This window comes from Aulonocara stuartgranti (assembly GCF_965226115.1).
Source record: "Aulonocara stuartgranti genome assembly, chromosome: 16".
Taxonomy (NCBI): Eukaryota; Metazoa; Chordata; class Actinopteri; order Cichliformes; family Cichlidae; genus Aulonocara; species Aulonocara stuartgranti.
In genome coordinates, this window is record NC_138952.1 from 14,384,206 (window position 1) to 14,402,451 (window position 18,246).

The 18,246-nt window shown below is 44.7% G+C and overlaps 1 protein-coding gene across 1 annotated transcript; it reads left to right on the top strand.

The window, feature by feature from the left end:
- Window positions 1-435: 435 nt before the first annotated feature.
- smarcal1 (SWI/SNF related, matrix associated, actin dependent regulator of chromatin, subfamily a-like 1) lies at window positions 436-18,143 on the top strand. Its single transcript, XM_082508167.1, has 17 exons — window positions 436-1,729; window positions 1,811-2,156; window positions 2,757-2,807; window positions 2,922-3,182; window positions 3,276-3,326; window positions 3,418-3,601; window positions 3,772-3,922; window positions 6,041-6,202; window positions 6,295-6,360; window positions 13,339-13,479; window positions 13,952-14,170; window positions 15,396-15,466; window positions 15,682-15,784; window positions 16,158-16,340; window positions 17,316-17,416; window positions 17,620-17,716; window positions 17,821-18,143. The coding sequence occupies exons 1-17, from the start codon at window positions 1,397-1,399 to the stop codon at window positions 17,998-18,000; spliced, it is 2,700 nt and encodes an 899-aa protein (XP_082364293.1). The 5' UTR covers window positions 436-1,396; the 3' UTR covers window positions 18,001-18,143.
- The last annotated feature ends 103 nt before the right edge of the window (window positions 18,144-18,246 follow it).

Below are 18,246 nucleotides of genomic sequence, written 5' to 3' on the forward strand. Positions count from 1 at the left end.
TCTGAACATGAATACACCAAAAGCGATTAAAGATCAAAGCCTGAAAATTTGACTGGTCATTCTCTGCATAAAATCAAATCAGGATCTGTAATTTGGGACACGACACACATATCAAAAAATGTCTGAATACTGGCTGATTAAATAAACCCATTTTGTGTGCACAGACATTGCCAAAAGACTCTAATAATTCAAGTACAAGTACCAATGCAATTTTGTACATAAATATGGCAAAACAATTAAGAGTAATGGGAAAAAGGATTTAGGTGTTCACTTCATGTGAGTAGTCCTGCAAGGCAAGGTTTCCTTGTCTACTTGGTGTGATATCCAGTCATCCACCCATTCACACACTGGTGATGGCAAGCTACATTGTAGCCACAGCCACCCTGGGGTGCACTGACAGAGGCGAGGCTGCCGGACACTGGCGCCACCGGGCTAACCCTAACCCTAACTCCCAACTCTTGAGCCACAATCGCCCTTGTGACCATATATGAAGGTAAGATTGTGAATGACTGCTCCTCCACTGGCTGGAGAAGAAATCATTTTATACGTCTAAACTTTCGACCATAAAATGTTTAGGCAAATTAGAGATGGTCCAGCAGAAAATGATTAAGTTAAACTATAGAAATACTGAGCTAAAGTCAGCATAACAGCATAACCCCCCTCCAAACCTCTCCATTTTCTCTTTAACTAGATGTCTTACGTAAGAAGTATTAACAAAATGTGCGTACTAGAGCAGAAAAATACTCACATTAACTGATAATTAGAGACAAATGTAAATGTTTTACGTAAACTTCGGTAGCAATAGTGTCACCTTCATAGTGGAGAATCACAAATTGCAAAATAAATAAATATTTTCCTGTTTTTTTAAGATAACATATTCGCGGTTTTTATCAGTACAAAATGATTTTTTTTAAAGCCGTGGTTAATGGCAATAAAAACGTCCCTGTAGTCGTTGTAGTTTCTCAAGAGTAGATTATTTTTGCCTTTACTACCTGCACGTGCCGACTTGTTTTCCTACGTCACTTCCTGCGCGCCAGATCCTGAACCAAGAAGTTGTAAACTAGCGTTAAAAGTTTCTGCTGACGACATTCTTGCAGACTTCGCTGTTTTTAGATTGTATTTTGGGGTCATCCGCTTCAGACGGCTTAAAGTTCAAGTATCTTTAATGCTACTGTGGTTGTTCCGATAATATTATGTTGCTAAGTTTGACTGTTAGCAGCCAGATTAGGGTCGCTAGCTGCTACCATTAGCAACAGAAGCAGCAGTGCAGATAACGTTAAACAAAACGAAGTTAGTAGCTCTAAAAGGCAACATGGATCTACACAGATCACCTTTTTGCAGACGTAGGGTGTCTTAGATTGTAGCCGATGTCTGCTAGATAGCTCTAGCTGTCAACATGTCTAATCAGCTGACTGCAGAGCAACAGCGAATGATTGAGGAGAACAGGCGGAAGGCTTTAGAAAGACGAGCCCAAAGACTTGGACAGGCTAACAGCACCAATGTTAAGCCCTCAGTAGGCTCCAAAAGTACTTCAGTGCAAACACAGCTCCCCAAACAGAGTCCGGATCCTGTTGCCTCAGTTCAGCACAGAGAAACCTCAGTCTCGGGACCAAAATGCTTCCCCCCTCCCTTAAAAAGGGAACCACAGAGCCAAAGTCAGCAGCAGCTGCCTGGCACTAGCAGCCACTTCAACCAAAGCACTGTGTGTAATTCTGCATCTTCAAACCAGGTGGGGTTTATGCTTAAATGTGCAGTCATTTACTGTCGGTGAGGATAGTTTTATAATGCTTCGTATTATATGTCTCTGCAGACTCTTACTAACTCAATTCCTCTGGTAAGTCAACATTTGAGGAGCTCCGTCTTGTCTCCTGAAGGAAGCATCCCCGTGGGGCCAGCTCAGGGCAAACATCAACTCTCATCCAGCAGCTCCGGAGGTGCAGTTGGCTCATTTTACAAGCAGCCCAGTAAACCTGCTCAGAGTCAAGTGGCACAGCTTTCCTCTAACCCCACCTCTACAAATGTCGTACCTGCAAAAAAGCCTGCCATCTCTGTAAGGGGAAGATGTGTACCTCACACAGAAGACCGTTTCAGGGTAGAAGTGAGCTACCATGCAGGGCTTATTGCTGTTTTCAAGTCCATCCCCTCAAAAAACTATGGTAAGTGTTTGAGATGCTTACTGTGCTGTTTTGCAGCTGATATGTTACTCCGTGAATTTTGCAGTGAATTTTCAGTGCTTGTTACTCTTGAAGACCACCAAAAGCCATTGGTATACAGTCATATCAACCATGTGACTAGACATTTACAATGTGACACCTACCTCCTAAAAGTGTTATTGACTTGGTTAGATGCTGTCAAGTTGTTTTCTTGAGTTTTTCTTATGATCATGCACTTGGCCTCCCTCACTGCACTGAGATCTCATTGGATGTCATATTTAAAATTACAGCACAAATTCAACACTTTGGATCAGCTTTAGATATTATGTCAGTTTCTTTTGTCATAAAAGGGAACAGGCCTCACCTGGCCATAAAACTGCTTACCAGTCAATTATTCTCTGCTTGAAATAGTCTCTGAAAATATATATAAAATTTTTGTAATTCCTAAACAGTTAATGCAAAAACTGTAAAAACTGTTATCTTCTTTTATGAACATAAATCTCTAATCCTATATAGGATGATTAGCAATTTTAAAATAGTTATTTTGTATTATATACTGATTTTGCTGGCTTTTGGAATTAAAAATGCAATTTTCTGCCTTAGATCCTGCCACCAAGATGTGGAACTTTAGTCTAGAAGACTACCGACAGCTAAGTACGGAAGTATTCACAGGATCTTCCATATTCAGGAGCTCAACTCATGCACGCTGCTGTTTTTAAACAAACTCTGTCTTAAATCATTACTTTTTTTCTTGACCCCGTATTGCAGTGGAGGAAGCAGCTGCCATTCCTTCGGTGTCTTTGAGACCTTTGGAGGGAATGGAAGCGGTGGACGTGACGGAGGCCACCAGCCGAGCTCGGGACGGCACGGCCCTGGCAGCGCTGCTCAAGTTATGTAATGGCTGGCAGAAGCCCGGAGCCACTTTGCAGGGCCAGTGCATTCTGGTGTCCCAGACAAAGTTTGAGGTGGACATTGGCTACCATGTTGATGTCATTGCAGCATTCAAGCAAATGCCAACAAAGAACTACGGTAACAGTGGCTTTATTTGATTATGTTTGTTTTTTTGACAGTCTCTTTGCTTTTGTGGTTTCTGATCTCAGATTTTTTTTTTGTCTGTGGCAGACATGAAAACAAGAAAGTGGAATTTTTCACTCGAGGACTATAAGAGACTCAGTGAGTAATGACACTGGCTTTATTTAGCAGGTCTACCAATGTCCCTGTTACATTTGCCATCTTGTCTTACCGCGCTGTGTTCCATACCCAGTGGATCTCCTCAGTGGGATAGCAGCAGTGGAGGTGGAGCCTCTTCCCAGGGCAATAATCCAGGCTTTCTCTGCCAGGTTTGATGGGACTGAAGCCAGGATTTTAAACGTCCCTGAGGCAGACCTCTCTAGCATCGACCCCTCTCTCACCCGAAGCCTCATGCCCTTCCAGAGGGAGGGAGTCAAGTAGGTCTCTTTGGGTAGTCATTATTGCTCTTTCTAAGCAGTGTAGCCAATAATAACAATAAACAGTTATTTATTTGTAATTTCTTCTATGTGTGCACATTAAAAGCCACTGTTTGTGAGACATTCCAGTAATGACCTTTTATCTTAAATATTTCCTTCTGTCTCTGCAGCTTTGCAGTGTCTAAACAGGGCCGCCTCCTCCTGGCTGATGACATGGGCCTGGGAAAGACTATTCAGGCCATCTGTATAGCAGCTTATTACAAAAAGGAGTGGCCTTTGTTGGTGGCGACTCCGTCCTCTGTACGATTCACCTGGGCTGAGGTAAAAACTGTGCCTAAAGAAAAATAAGCTCATTACTTAGGAGGTGCTAGAGTTCATCGCTTTGTTTCCATTTAATAGCGTCACGTTCGGTCAGCACGCGCCGTCTTAAGGATATCCTTCTACTGTCCTTTGACTCAAACTCTGTTCTCCACATTATAATCCTGGTTTCTGCTTAACTCTCTCTGCATTTGAAGAATGTTAATGTGGTTCCCTGTGGACTTCTTGCTCTTTGTTAGGTGCTTTATCTTAGCAGCGAAGATGGCAGCCTTGAATTTAATGCTTCCATTTCTTTGTCTCATGGGTGCGTTTGATAATTAGAACTGTGAAGCACTGATTTATGGTGGAGGTGTTAATACATGGTGTATTTATTTGACTCCTTTCCTTTGACTGTTTTTATCCTGAAATCAAATATTTAAATGCACTGTTAATTAGTTCTTTTCAAGTTAAATGATTACTTGTTTCATCTTGAACTTTTCAAAACAGAGAAAAACATCAGTTATTTGTTACCAGATCCACAGGAAACATATTCACATGGCTTGCTTTTTATCTACTTAAAAATAAAACTGATATTAAGTTTTCTGTTTCTTTGTGACAAAGAAAAGTAGACTGGGAAATTGTAATCTTAGGTACAGTGCTGTGCAAAAGTCTTGAGTCACCCCTCATTTCTTTATATTTTGCATCCAAGTAGACAGTCTTTGATGTCATTTTTAAAATGGCTTTCTGAAGGTCTTGCCAAGTTTTTATTTGGGTATCAACTGCTTCATTTTCAGCCCAGTCCTTGTACCTGACCAGAGGATTTCTTTTTTGTGACGCTACACAACACTGGGGTGAAACATTGTTGTCTCTACAAAGACCATATTCACAAAAAATCATAATTTATTCCAATCTCTTTAGTTCAGTCTGCAAAAATTGCCAATGTTAACACAATTTGACAAAGGGGAAAAAATAGTATTGTTGCACCAACAAGGTGGTTCAAAGAGCTATTAGCCTCTAAAGAATAGAAGAAACTGGAGAAAAAAGAAATCTCAGGCTCCGACAGTCTCGGTCGTTGTGTCCTCAGGCCTTGGGGCGATCGTGGCTCAAGAGTTGGGCATTCGTCTTGTAATCGCAAGGTTGCCGGTTCGAGCCCCGGCTTGGACAGTCTCGGTTGTTGTGTCCTTGGGCAAGACACTTCACCCGTTGCCTGCTGGTGGTCAGATGGCCCGGTGGCGCCAGTGTCCGGCAGCCTCGCCTTTGTCAGTGCGCCCCAGGGCGGCTGTGGCTACAATGTAGCTTGCCATCACCAGTGTGTGAATGTGTGTGTGAATGGGTGGATGATTGTGTATAGTGTAAAGCGCTTTGGGGTCCTTAGGACCAAGTAAAGCGCTATACAAATACAGACCATTTAGCATAAAAAAACTATCTATAGCAGATGAACAGCAACTGACGCAGAACGTGAGCGTGATCCATATTAATGAAGGGAAGCAGGCCAAAAAGGTAACACTGAAAACCAGTGGCAACTGGTCTGCTAGCCAAAAATGGTTGACTTTGAAATATTAACATCTCTTTGTCCCTGTCTTTCAGTACTTTCTAGTGTCAGTGACCATCCGTGTCTTATGTTCTGTAGCATCTATTTTTTTTGTTTAACTTGCAGCAGCAGTGCATTTTCAAAACCAATTTCACTCACTTTCACAGCCCCCCCTCCCGCCCCAAAATAGGACGAAACGCAGTCCTCTTATCAGAGGTTGAAATCCCAGTCACCGGATGTCGTCCCATTAAAGGACACTTCCTCTGTCTGTTAGTCTTGTGCTTTGGGCCAAATGTACAGCACAGCACAGGAGCTATAATTTAATGAGTTTAAACTGGGCTGACAAGCGAATGGCAAGAGAGTAAGCGAATTGTCAGTGGGCAGTTTTTCTAAACTGCATGATTGATTGTTTTTCAATGGGAGCACTCTTGCAGTGGTTACCATGAATTATTTGTGGTGGAAAAACATAAATTGGCTGTTATTCACAAAGTAATGTTGGCTATAAATTTAAGAAACTGGTGGGATCCCAGTGCTAGTTAGACCAATCCTGATGCTTTGAGAGTGTTTTTTCAGTCTGTCTCTCTCACACGAACCTTTATCTGTGCCTGCAGGCCTTCAGACGCTGGCTTCCCTCCTTGACTCCTGACAGCATCAACGTAGTGGTGAAGGCCAAAGACAGTCTGCGGTCTGGTTTGATCAACATCATCAGCTATGACCTACTGAGCAGGATGGACAAGCAGCAGCCAGGAAATCCCTTCAATGTTCTCATCATGGTGAGCTTATTATTTAAACATGGCTGTTTTCAGTTCACATTCATGTTCAGGTTAAGGTTCCTAAATCCTCGCTGACGTGTCGTTCTGTGTAGGATGAGTCTCACTTTCTGAAAAACATGAAGACTGCTCGTTGTAAAGCAGCATTGCCTCTGCTGAAGGTACTTTTTTTTTTCTCTCTCTCTCTCACTTTTATTTAATGTTTTACTGGGATTAATAATTTTGTTAGATACACCATAGGGATTGTTTGTTTTTTCCTCCTTCCTTTGCATGGGTCACAAATTAGATTTGTTATTAGATTATATTTGAACGGTTTCCCCTCATAATTCATTAAAATTCAGGTAAGGCCCAGATTTCAGTAAATCTGTGTGTCAGATAGCCCATAGGCTGGCTGAACAATTGATTTAATTTTGAAGGCAAACAGATCTGGGATTTCTGCCATCAGACAATTATCTGTTTCTCTGCAATTTACAATTTAAGCGAAATCCACAGTCCATGCGACTATTAATATCATGGTTATTTTTCCACCAAGATTAAAAACATGTACCGTAATTGTCGGGCTATAAGCCGCTACTTTTTGCACAAGCTTTGAACCCTGCGGCTTTTAGTCAGGTGTATTTAGTATTTTAGTATTTATTTATTTATTGTCATTGTCAAGAACAATGAAATTGCGTTTGGGGCTTCCATACAACCCCAAAAAAAGAAGAAAATAATAAATACCCCTTAAAACCCAAGTGTACATATTTAACCCAGTGTGACTCCAATGCAATAAGACAATCCTTAGCAATAATGTTCGTAGAAATTCAGACAAAGACCTGAGAAACATGACAAAATACAACAATGCAACCCATTCAATATTATTGTACTGTGAGATATGATATCAGATATGATAGTTATCTATTTAAGAAAGAGGGGAGGGGGGGGGCAGGAGGGGGAAGTGAATAAAGATATGATGCACCAATGCAGACCAGTTCATTGCTATTAAGAAGTTGGATATGGTTATTGTCCGTGAGAGGGGGGCAGAGAGTTCAGGAGCCTCACAGCCTGTGGATACAGGCTGTTGGCCAGTCTGGATGTTCTGGCCTGTATAGACCTGTACCTTCTCCCTGAGGGCAGCAGATGGAAAAGGTGGCGCGCAGGGTGATGTTGGTCCCGCAGGATACTGTGCACCCTCCTCAGACAGCGAGTGGGGAAGATATTACTGATCTCTGGCAGACTTGTTCCAATAATTCTGCCAGCTTCTTTCACCACCCGCTGGAGTGCTTGCTGATCGGCCTTGGTGCAGCTGGGGAACCACACTAGAAATCCATACGTCAGAACGCTGCTGATGGCACAGTTGTAGAAGTTCAACATCAGAGATCTGGGAATGTGTGCGCTCCGCAGTCTCCTCAGGTAGTAGAGGCGCTGTTGGGCCTTCCGTACAACTGAGGTGATATGGTTGCCCCAGGACAGGTCCTCGGTCACAGTTACCCCCAAGAATTTAAAACTGCTCACCCTCTCCACCGCCTCACTGCCAATGAAGAGAGGCAGATGGTTGTTATGGCCCCTCTTCCGGAAATCTACAATGATCTCCTTGGTCTTTTTGGTGTTTAAGACCAAGTTATTGTCGTGGCACCATGACTCTAGTTGTTGCACCTCTGTCCTATAGTTTGTCTCATCATTGTTGGATATAAGTCCGAGCACTGTAGTGTCATCTGCAAACTTAACAATGAGATTGGACGCGCAGGAGGAAATACAGTCATGGGTGAAGAGAGTGTATAGCAGAGGGCTCAGAACACACCCCTGAGGGGCACCGGTGTTGACCACAAGGGTGGAAGAGGTGTTCTTACCCACTCTGACACTCTGTCTACGGTTAGTGAGGAAGTCCACAATCCAGTTGCACAGAGAGGAGTTAAGTCCCAGTTGGTGGAGTTTGGGACGGAGTTTGTATGGCCGGATGGTATTAAAAGCCGAGCTGTAGTCTACAAAGAGGAGCCGTGCATAGGTGTTCCTGTGTTCCAAGTGCTTCAGTAATGTGTGCAGCACTGTGGCGATCGCATCCTCGGTTGACCGGTTCTCCCTGTATGCAAACTGGTGCGAGTCCAGGGATGGTGGAAAAGCAGCTCTGATGTGTTTAATGACCAGTCTCTCCAGGCATTTGGCGGGAATGGGGGTGAGTGCCACAGGTCTGAAATCGTTCAGACATGTGACATTTGACTGTTTTGGGATGGGAACGATGGTTGCTGCTTTGAAACAGGATGGTACCAGTGAACAGGACGAGGTGTTATATATAGAGGTGAAGACGTCCGCCAGGTCCGCAGCACAGTCTTTTAGCACCCGGCCCAGCACTCCATCCGGCCCGGCCGCCTTCCTGGTGTTAATGCTCCGGAACACACGCCTCAGCTCATGAGTGCTCAGGACCGGGTCGGTTGAGGGGAGAGGGGACAGGACAGGGTCGGTGTTCTCCCTGTCAAAACGGGCATAAAAGAGATTTAGATCCTCAGCCAGAGTAGAACTGTCGGCTGAGGGTGATGGTGTTCTTCTTTTGTAGTCCGTGATAGCCCTGATGCCCTCCCAGACCTGCCTTGGGTTTGTGTTGTTCTCAAACCTGGCCTCGATACGCCTCCTGTGCTGCTGCTTGGCAGTCTTGATGCCTCTTCTCAGGTTGGCCCTGGCAGCACTGTATGCCTCCTGGTCCCCGGATTTGAAAGCGTTGTTCCTTGTTCGAATAAGTTGTTGAACTCCGTGTGTCATCCAGGGTGGATTATTAGGGAACACACGGAATCGTTTCCAAGTTGTTACATTGTCCACACAGAAACAGATGTAGTCCAAGACAGTGGAGGTGTAACTGTCCAATGCGACACGATTGTCAGTGTCCTGCACCTTGAATACATCCCAGTCTGTGCAGTGGAAACAGTCCTGAAGCATCGGAATAGCGTCCTGCGGCCATGTTCTCACGGTTTTGGTTGTAATCCCAGTGCTCTTGATCTTTTGTGTGTATATTGGGTGTAGCAGAAGGGAGAGATGGTCTGACAGACCCAGGTGGGGATAAGCCTGGGCTCTGTACGCATTCGCCATGTTGGTGTACATCTGGTCCAACGTTCTATCTCCTCTGGTAGCACACTTCACATTACGGTGGAAATTGTGAAGTACAGATTTCAGGTCCGCGTGGTTAAAATCCCCAGCCGCAATAAAGACACTGTCCGGGTGTGCTACCAGGCTGTTATTGATGCTGCTGCTCAATTGTGCTAACGCTAGCTTAGCATTAGCATCTGGTGGAATGTAAACAGCGCAGATGTAAACGGCAGAAAATTCCCGAGGGAGATAGAATGGACGGCACTTTAACACCAACAGTTCTACCTCTGTACTGCACAGTTTTTCCGTTACCGTGACGTTCGTGCACCAAAGGTTGTTAATATATATATATATATATATATATATATTTATTATTATTTTTTTTTTCTTTTTTGGCCTGTCCCGTTTGGCTCTTTTGCCATCAGAATTGTTGTCTAAAGGCAAAGAAAGATGCCCAACGGATTTACTTTACCAAACTGACCATCCCAGCCTTGCCGTAATGGTCCATTTGATTCACCTTTTATTGTTTATTTTATTTTCACTTACTGAATACGGGACAGACTTGACTGGGGGAAAGAAGGGGAGAAAAAAAGAGGGAAAGAGAAACAGCTGAGAAGAGGGACGGGGGAGAAGGGCAAAAGACAAAAACCAACAGAACGGGCAGAGAAAAAAAATGCATATATCAATCACCTGGATCACCTGCTGAGAAAGAAAAAAGAAAGCAAGCAGAAGAGAACAAGAGTAATAGAATAAACAACATCACAATGATATATGGGAATATGACAGTAAATACTAAATGTTAAACATTATTGTGCAGCACATAAGATCAACAGAACACAGTGTGCTTTGAGGTAGGAGCCAAAAAGGGTGTAGTTTGTGGGTGTGATCACCCGTGTGTACACCTGTGAGCATGGACGCGCTTGTTTTTTGTTTTTTTAAAAGGTTCCTTCATGTAATAATCTGCTAGAGGGTGTGGGGGGGCCACAGCCCCGTCCTCCAGGGCGTGAAGCAGGTGTGGAGGAGATCAAAACTCCAGACATCCAGAGGCCCCCAGAACACAAGAGACCAAGGAAGACCAACAGAGGGGCAGCTGCGCCACTGTCCCGGAAAGAGCTGAGGAGAGTCCCAGATGAGGGCTCACTCAGCAGCCGCGGAGCAGAAGCCAGGGGGAGTTGCAGTGACGCGCCCGTGAGCTCCGCCGGCAGCCAGCTGCGCCTGAGTGACCGAGCCCCAGGCCGAGAGGCCGGGGGCACCCCACCTCCGAAGTGGCCCGAGCGAGCCCTAGGCTCCAGGCCCCGATAAGCGGCCGCCAAGGAGTGAGCCGGTGTGTACCTGGACGCCCATCCCCGGACACAAAGAACCACCAACGCACCGATGTCTGAGGGGGTCCGCCACCGGCAGGGGAAGTGGTGGTAGGGGGAGATAGGCCTCCAAACCTTGGAGGGCCTGAGATGTCCCCAGAGAGGTGGCGCCTGACACCCAACCTGACATATAGACACAGACATACAGGCACACACAGATACAAACATCCATTCCCACCCTCATGCTCTCATATGCACTTACTCCACACTCAACCAACGTGGAGACAGACATGAAGAGACGCTGTACACACGATCACACTCCCCAAGCGTACTCTACAAACCGGGTCTAGGTGCCCCCGCCCCTGGAGGGGGGAACTGCACCCAGACCCAGGTGGTGTTTCCCTTTTCCCTGCGGTGGGGGGAGGCAGACCGCCCCGACTCCGCAGCAGCAGGAAGGCCCCACACTCCAGACCCCAGTCGGACGGCCAACTCCTCCTCCTAGTCCTAGCCCCCCTGCTCCAGCAGGTCGCAGAGAACGGGGGTGAGAGAAGACTCCGAACCTCCCTCCACCCGTTCATTGTAATGTTGATGCATGTGTGTTCTAAGGTGCATTTAAAACCCAGGAGGGCTTGGAGCTACCTGCCAGAGAGCAGCAGGTAAGCGCATGGTCCCTCCTGCTGGCCCTCAATGTCTACGTGTATTTAAAATTGAGAGGTGGGCAACGATGCCAGGGGTGGGGTGTACACCCTGATGGTACTTTGGACTCCGTGTATCGTGCCCATCCCCAAGATCCTATATGTATGTGTAATGAGAGTGTGAGTAATGTGAATGTCTAAGTTGTGGGATAAAATTGAGGCAGAGGCAGCCAGAAGGGGACAGGGGGGGGGTAGCCTCCTCTGCACCCTGGTGACATACCCCTACTCCAAGGCCCTGCATGTGTGGGTGGTTGTGGTGGAGCGGGAAGAGGGAGGCAGCTGGAGATGGGGAGGGAAGGAAGGGAGGGGCAAGTGACCCCTCCCTGGGGCCAGCTCCCCCGCTGACCCCAGTAGGCACCCCCATACTCCGCGACCCGCCAGGGAAAGGGGGCCCAGGCCCATCCAGACCGGGCCCAGTGCAGCAGCGCCGCCCGGCCCCACAGATCCCGGGACAGGTTGTTAATATAGATGCACAGCCCCCCACCAGTCTTCTTACCCGAGTCCGCAGACCTGTCGGCTCGATAGGCGGTGCGGCCTGCTAGATCGATAGCCGCATCGGGAATGGCGCTGTCCAGCCAGGTTTCAGTGAAAATCATGCACGAACAGTTATTAAAAGTCCGTCGAGTGGCGATCTGCAGTCGTATTTCATCCAGTTTGTAACGGATTGAACGGGCGTTGGAGAGGAATATGATCGGGAGTGGTGGTTTAAACGGACTAGTCTTTAGCCGTGCCTACAGGCCTCCCCGCTTGCCTCTCTTCTGCCTCCGCTCGCAACGTCTCCTCCTGCGGCTTGCTGTTGCGGGTAGCCCCGGGGGTTGCTTAACGATCTCCGGGGGGATGAGATACTCGGATGTTAGTTGAAGATCTCCACGGCTTAGTTGTAGTAGATCATCTCTGTTGTATTGAAGTAACCCCAGACTGTGTGAAATAATACACAGTACCACCAAAAGTGCAAAAGTGTAGGAGCTCCGGGCCGCTGCGTCTGTGCGCGCCGCCATCTTAAATCTTTAGTCCGGTGCGGCTTTTCTATGGATTGTCCAAGATTTTTGTCATATCGTAAGAGGATTTATTTTGTTTGTTCCGCTGTTGTACGGCACTACGTTGACTGGCAGGAGGGCATGTGATCAGACACACAGTATCGGGGTTCAAGAGTGGTATGTTGGTCACGTGTCCATCCGCCAGGCAACATAGTGCTGTACAAATAGCGCGAAAAACAAACTTCAAATTAACGCTACGCGTTCAGCGGGAGTCGTGGATGACGAGCGGCGATAAACTTGCGAAAAGCAAGTTATGCTCAACTCCACCGGTGGAACCTGACAGCGTGGAAAAGTGTGAAAACATCCACGATCACCAACGGATTTCAAAGGGCTGGACTGCTGCATTATGGAGAGGAAGACACTGCCACGGCCCTTCTGAGGGTGTTCGACTCTGACACTGACAACGAGGATTTCTTTGGTTTTGTAAGTGACAACGAATGAAAGAAGCTGAGAGTGGATGACGTAGCCATCCTGAGCCTGTTCGTTTCCGACACTGGAGGAGAGGACTTTGGTGGTTTTAGTGCGCAGGAAGATGGTGGTGAATGACTGACTTTTCTTCTTGTTAAAGCCGTGTCGCTGCACCTGAGCCTAAAAGGTAGTCCGAATCTATTTTTCTGGTGTGCTGTAGGTTATTGTTATGTACTACATTTGTTACTCATTTATGAAGCACAGCACATGTTTCGTACTTGTAATTACCGCTACTTGCACATATACCTAAAAAGTTATGCAAATATGTACCCATAACTTGTTTTTCAAAATATTAATAAAAGTGATGTCTCCAAACAGCCATCTCTTTCCTGACAATTCCCTTTGTGCATATTCTCTTACATATGATAAGTCAACATTGAAACACCTGCGGCTTTTGGTCAGGTGCGGCTAATGTATGTACAAAACAGGATTTTCCACTGATTTTAGCTTGTGCGGCTAATATTCAGGTGCGCTTTGTAGTCCGGGAAATACGGTAATCAAATCAAAATATATAATTTGCTCCCATGGACTAGACTGAGTAAACAGTTCTCTGTGATCAGAGTTGTCCGTCTTTCCATCCTCAGGTAGCGAAGAGAGTGATTCTCCTGTCGGGGACCCCCGCCATGTCCAGACCGGCTGAGCTGTACACTCAGATTTTGGCCGTCAGACCGACACTCTTTCCACGCTTCCATGAGTTTGGGATCCGCTATTGTGATGCCAGACAGGTAGTCTGTTAACTATAAAGAATTTTTGCTACACTAATTGATGTTTAGTGCTGTTTACTTGTATGTGACTGTGACTCCAGGACACATGAGACTATTAGAAGACTAGCCAGCAGATATATCTGTGCCTCGCCTACTTTGTAAAGTGTCCAGTTCTTGATCGGAGATGTCTAGCATTTGCAAAATGGGTTAAATAATTCATAGGACTGCTGACAAGTACACAACAGGTTTATGAGGTTACAGTTAGTGCATGCTGTAAAACCAGTGTAAGCTTATGACTGGTGTATTGGTGTTTAAACACATGTTTGACTTTTATTAAAGCAAATTTTTGTAGAAGAAAGAAAAAATCTTAAAGTTTACATTCAACTCTTTCTAAGTATAACATTTGAACTTTTACATGCCACATTTTATTTTCCACCAGTCATTCCCACTATCACCTGTTCTTTTATTTTTTTGCCTTTCACTGCACCTACAGATGACCTGGGGCTGGGACTACACAGGCTCTTCTAATCTTGGAGAGCTGAAGCTGTTGTTGGAGGAGTGTCTGATGCTGCGCCGTCTCAAGTCTGAGGTCCTTTCCCAGCTTCCCGCTAAACAGCGCAAGGTGGTCACGGTGACCATCGATGGGATCAACACCCGCACGAAAGCTGCTCTGTCAGCTGCAGCCAAGCAGCTGGCCAAAGGACATCGCAATGTAAGTCATAGGTGTTGAAACCTTTGAAACCCGGGAAGGTAATAGAATTTGAATACTGTGTTTTCTAATCATTTCTACATAATCAGGAAATCATAGAACTGATGGATATACTTTCAATGGACACTTTATTGAGTGTACCTTTTCAACTTCTCATCTAATTAGCCAATCACATGGCAGCAGCTCAATACATTTATAGTCATGGTCAAGATGAGCTGGCCTGGTCTTAGTATTCCCAAAACTCCTGATTTTCCCGCACATCCATCTCTACAGTTTTCGGAGGATGGTCTGAGAAGGAGAAAGTGATTATTTATTATTAAGTGAGTGGCAGTTCTCTGAAAATGCCTTGTTGATGTCAGAGGTCAGTGGGGAATGACCAGACTGGGTAGGAAGCCACTCATATAACCACTCCTGCAGAAGAGCATCTCTGAACACACAACACGTTGAAGCAGATAGGCTACAGCAGCACTGGGCTAAAGTTCACAGGTGCAGCAAAATAGGACAACAGAAGGGTCATAATTTGGTGTAAACAGCATGAAAACGTGGATCCATCCTACTTTGAATCATTGGTTCGGGCTGCTGGTGGTGCAATAGTGTCAGGGATATTTTCTTGGAACCCTTTTGGTTCCTTAGTACCAACTGAGCATCCTTTAAAAACCAGACACTACCTGAGTATTGTTGCTGACCATGTAATTTATGGTTGTACAGCCAAAAAATCTGCATCAATATGGACCAAAAACCTCTGAGGAATGTTTCCAGCTCTTTGTTGAATGTGCCACAAAGAGTGAAGACAAAAGCAGGTCAAAATCAAAGTGCCTGAGTGTATATTTCAGTAGTTATAAAATATCACAATATCTGCAAAAGTAGGATTTGTTTTATGTCTTCACTTGTATTGCTTGTACGCTCCTAAAATACAAAATTCATAACAAAGACTGTGACTAAAAAGACAAATCTGTTAAGAAGAGGCTGAGGAAGCTTTTAGTTAGCCCAAGGTAATCAGATGTGTTGGCTCAGTCCTCGAGCCTCAAGCGCACACAAATGCTTTTAAACGACCCAGAATTCTCCGGCCCAGCCTCATTGGAGTGTTTATACGGCCCGATGGGAGTGAGTCGCTGAGCTTGATTGTGCATAATCACAGTACTCCTCCGAGTAATGGCAGTCTTATCAAATCATCAAACAGAATCTCCTGTCAGTTCTTATCTTGTGATGTTCCTTATCTCTTTTTCAGAAAATGGAAGAGAAGGAAGCCCTCCTCGTCTTTTATAACCACACAGCCGAAGCCAAGCTACAAGCCATTATGTAAGTACAGACTCTCTAATGGTGGGGATCAGTGAGTCGAATCAGCTTATATTTGATGAGCGCTGAGATTAAAATGTAAAATGAAAGAGAATCTTTTGTCAGAGCATTATGATTGCACCGCACTGGAGATAACCAAGACTTCAGATAAAGACTGAATATTTCAATGTTTTTTTGAAATGGTTCAGCTCTGCAGTATGTTGTTCTGTCCCTCTCAGGGAGTACATCATAGACATGCTGGAGTGTGGGAGGGAGAAGTTTCTGGTGTTTGCCCATCATAAATTAGTCCTGGATCATATCACGACCGAGCTGGGGAAAAAAGTAAGGAAGACACATACTGATGATACCCCACACAAAGGGCTAGTAGTGGAAAGTGATGCAGCTGTGACGTAGAAGAATGAAGTTGAACTTTTTTGTTTGTTTGTTTGTTTGTTTTAAACCGGTTACTCAGATGAGATCTTTTGTGGGAGTAAACGTCAAACGGGTCAAGTCCTTCAGTAGCTGTGGAGAACAAGTGTGGGCGGCTCTGAGCACATTTGAGCTTTAGCACTACTACTATGACTTATTGTTCTTTCAAGTTTAATAAGGATGGGATTATTTAATTAATTTGGTGATTTATCTTGGTCTGCTGCAATAAGTCATTATTTTTGAGCGATTGTTTTCAGAAAATAACAAAGGTTTACTTCCTCCTCAGAATGTCGGTTTTATCCGCATTGATGGGAGCACTCCATCAGCGGAGCGACAGCAACTGTGCGAAAGGTTTCAGTACTCAGCCAAGACCTGTGTGGCGGTACTGTCCATCACTGCAGCTAATATGGGCCTAACCCTGCACTCTGCAGACCTGGTGATCTTCGCTGAGCTTTTCTGGAACCCCGGGGTGAGACATGGAAAGCTGTCCCTGCAAAACACTCCGCTGTCACTGAAAGGACACTGTCAGTAACACCATTCTTTAATATTTTGGAATCCCGCTGTTTAAAAAGCTCCGGTTTGCTTCTCGGCCCACACATCAAATATAGAACAAGAAGTGTTCTAATGCTACCAAGCTGAATCCGAAAATTAGAGGGCTACTGTATTAATACTGGTTGTCAGCATTTAACTTTTAAATAGGGAAAGGAAATTGAAAATATAAGATATGAAAGCACTTTTGTTATGAAAAGATAAATTAGTTACCGAGAAGAAAAAATAAATAATAATCTGCTCTTTACAAGACAATAAATGTGTTAATTTAATCTCTAAAGCAGAGTAATTTTAATATGGGAGTCTGTGGGGATTGACTCACGTTTTAAGCTACCCTCAAGTGGCCTTTAGAGGAACTGCGCTTTCATGAACACCACAGTTTTTCTGGTAACAGAGAACACAAAATTACATTATGACATTAGATTATATGTTATAATCCAGCCATAGTGTGTGTTTTAGTAATCATCCATGTGTTTAGGTTATTTTTTCCTGGTAGCCTTCGAAACATTATGTCGCTCTGTTTCTTATACCCACAATGTGATAAATTCCCCCAAAACCTGAAAGGAGACATTTCCCAGAAGCACACATCTTATGCGGGTTAGATTTTTTTTTTTTTTTTTTTTAAAGGAGTCGAATGCAGAAAAAATGTGACTCATTATAAGCACATATTCAGCCACAGCTTCAGTTCCAGGTGGAAACTAGTGCTTTAATTTCAGCTGTCGGCAGATAAATTAAAAGCTTGAATAATGTCTTTTCATCGATTTTTCTTCTTGAGGAGTCTTTGGCCTTTTGGGGTCACTGCAGCTAAATGAAAAGCCAGAATCATTCTCTAAAGCTGTGAAACTCCTTTGCTCTTTTTTGCTATAAAGGAAAAAGCTTTTTTCCTCCACTGCAGGTTCTCATTCAGGCAGAGGATAGAGTTCATCGTATTGGACAAACCAGCAGTGTGAACATTCACTACCTGGTTGCCAAGGGAACTGCTGATGATCACCTATGGTATGTGTCAATCAGGAGGAAATACTGTATGACCCAACTACAGGCATTTATGTGGCTATTCAGACTGTTTCCTGCAACATTCATTAGTCTTGGTCTGTAACAGCAGAGGGAGGAGGAGGGGTTAATGTGGGCTGACTGGTGTGCATATTGTGACAAACAGTGAGTGAAGGGCTGGACTGATATTTATTTATGTATCATTCCAGGCCCATGATCCAGGAAAAGATGAATGTCCTGGAGCAAGTGGGTCTTTCTGAGGCAAACCTCTCGGAAACTGCAGAAAACACCAGCTTCCACTCCAAGGTAAACTGTGTATTTGTATGTAAATTAATAATGTATAGTGTTGTTAAGAGTTTTTACATATACATTTATGTTTTAAAACACACTGATTATTTCTGTTTGTCTAGGATCCTGCCCAGAGGAGCATCATGGAGATGTTCCAGAGATCATTCTCTGCAGATGACGACATGGATGAGGCCATCTTGTTGGAGGCCGCAAATGACTGGGAGGACACTCCGCCCGAAACCACGTCTGCTCAGCACCACGGCACCAGTACGGGCAAGCAGTGGAGCTACAAAGACCGATGATTGACCAATTTTATTGCCATCATTTTTTGGGTTTGCCCATGGAGCAAAGCCTAGTCCTACATCTCAGCTACATCATGCCTGCACTGAGTTGAAAGTTATTTTAATGGGTGAAAACTACAATAAATCTTTTTGTTTTGCTAATACAGGAAAATGTGAAGATTTTTTTCTACCATCCTTTTGACATCCTTTAAGTTGCATGGTGGCCAGATTACATGTTTAAACTCCTTCAAGATACTTCAGATTAAC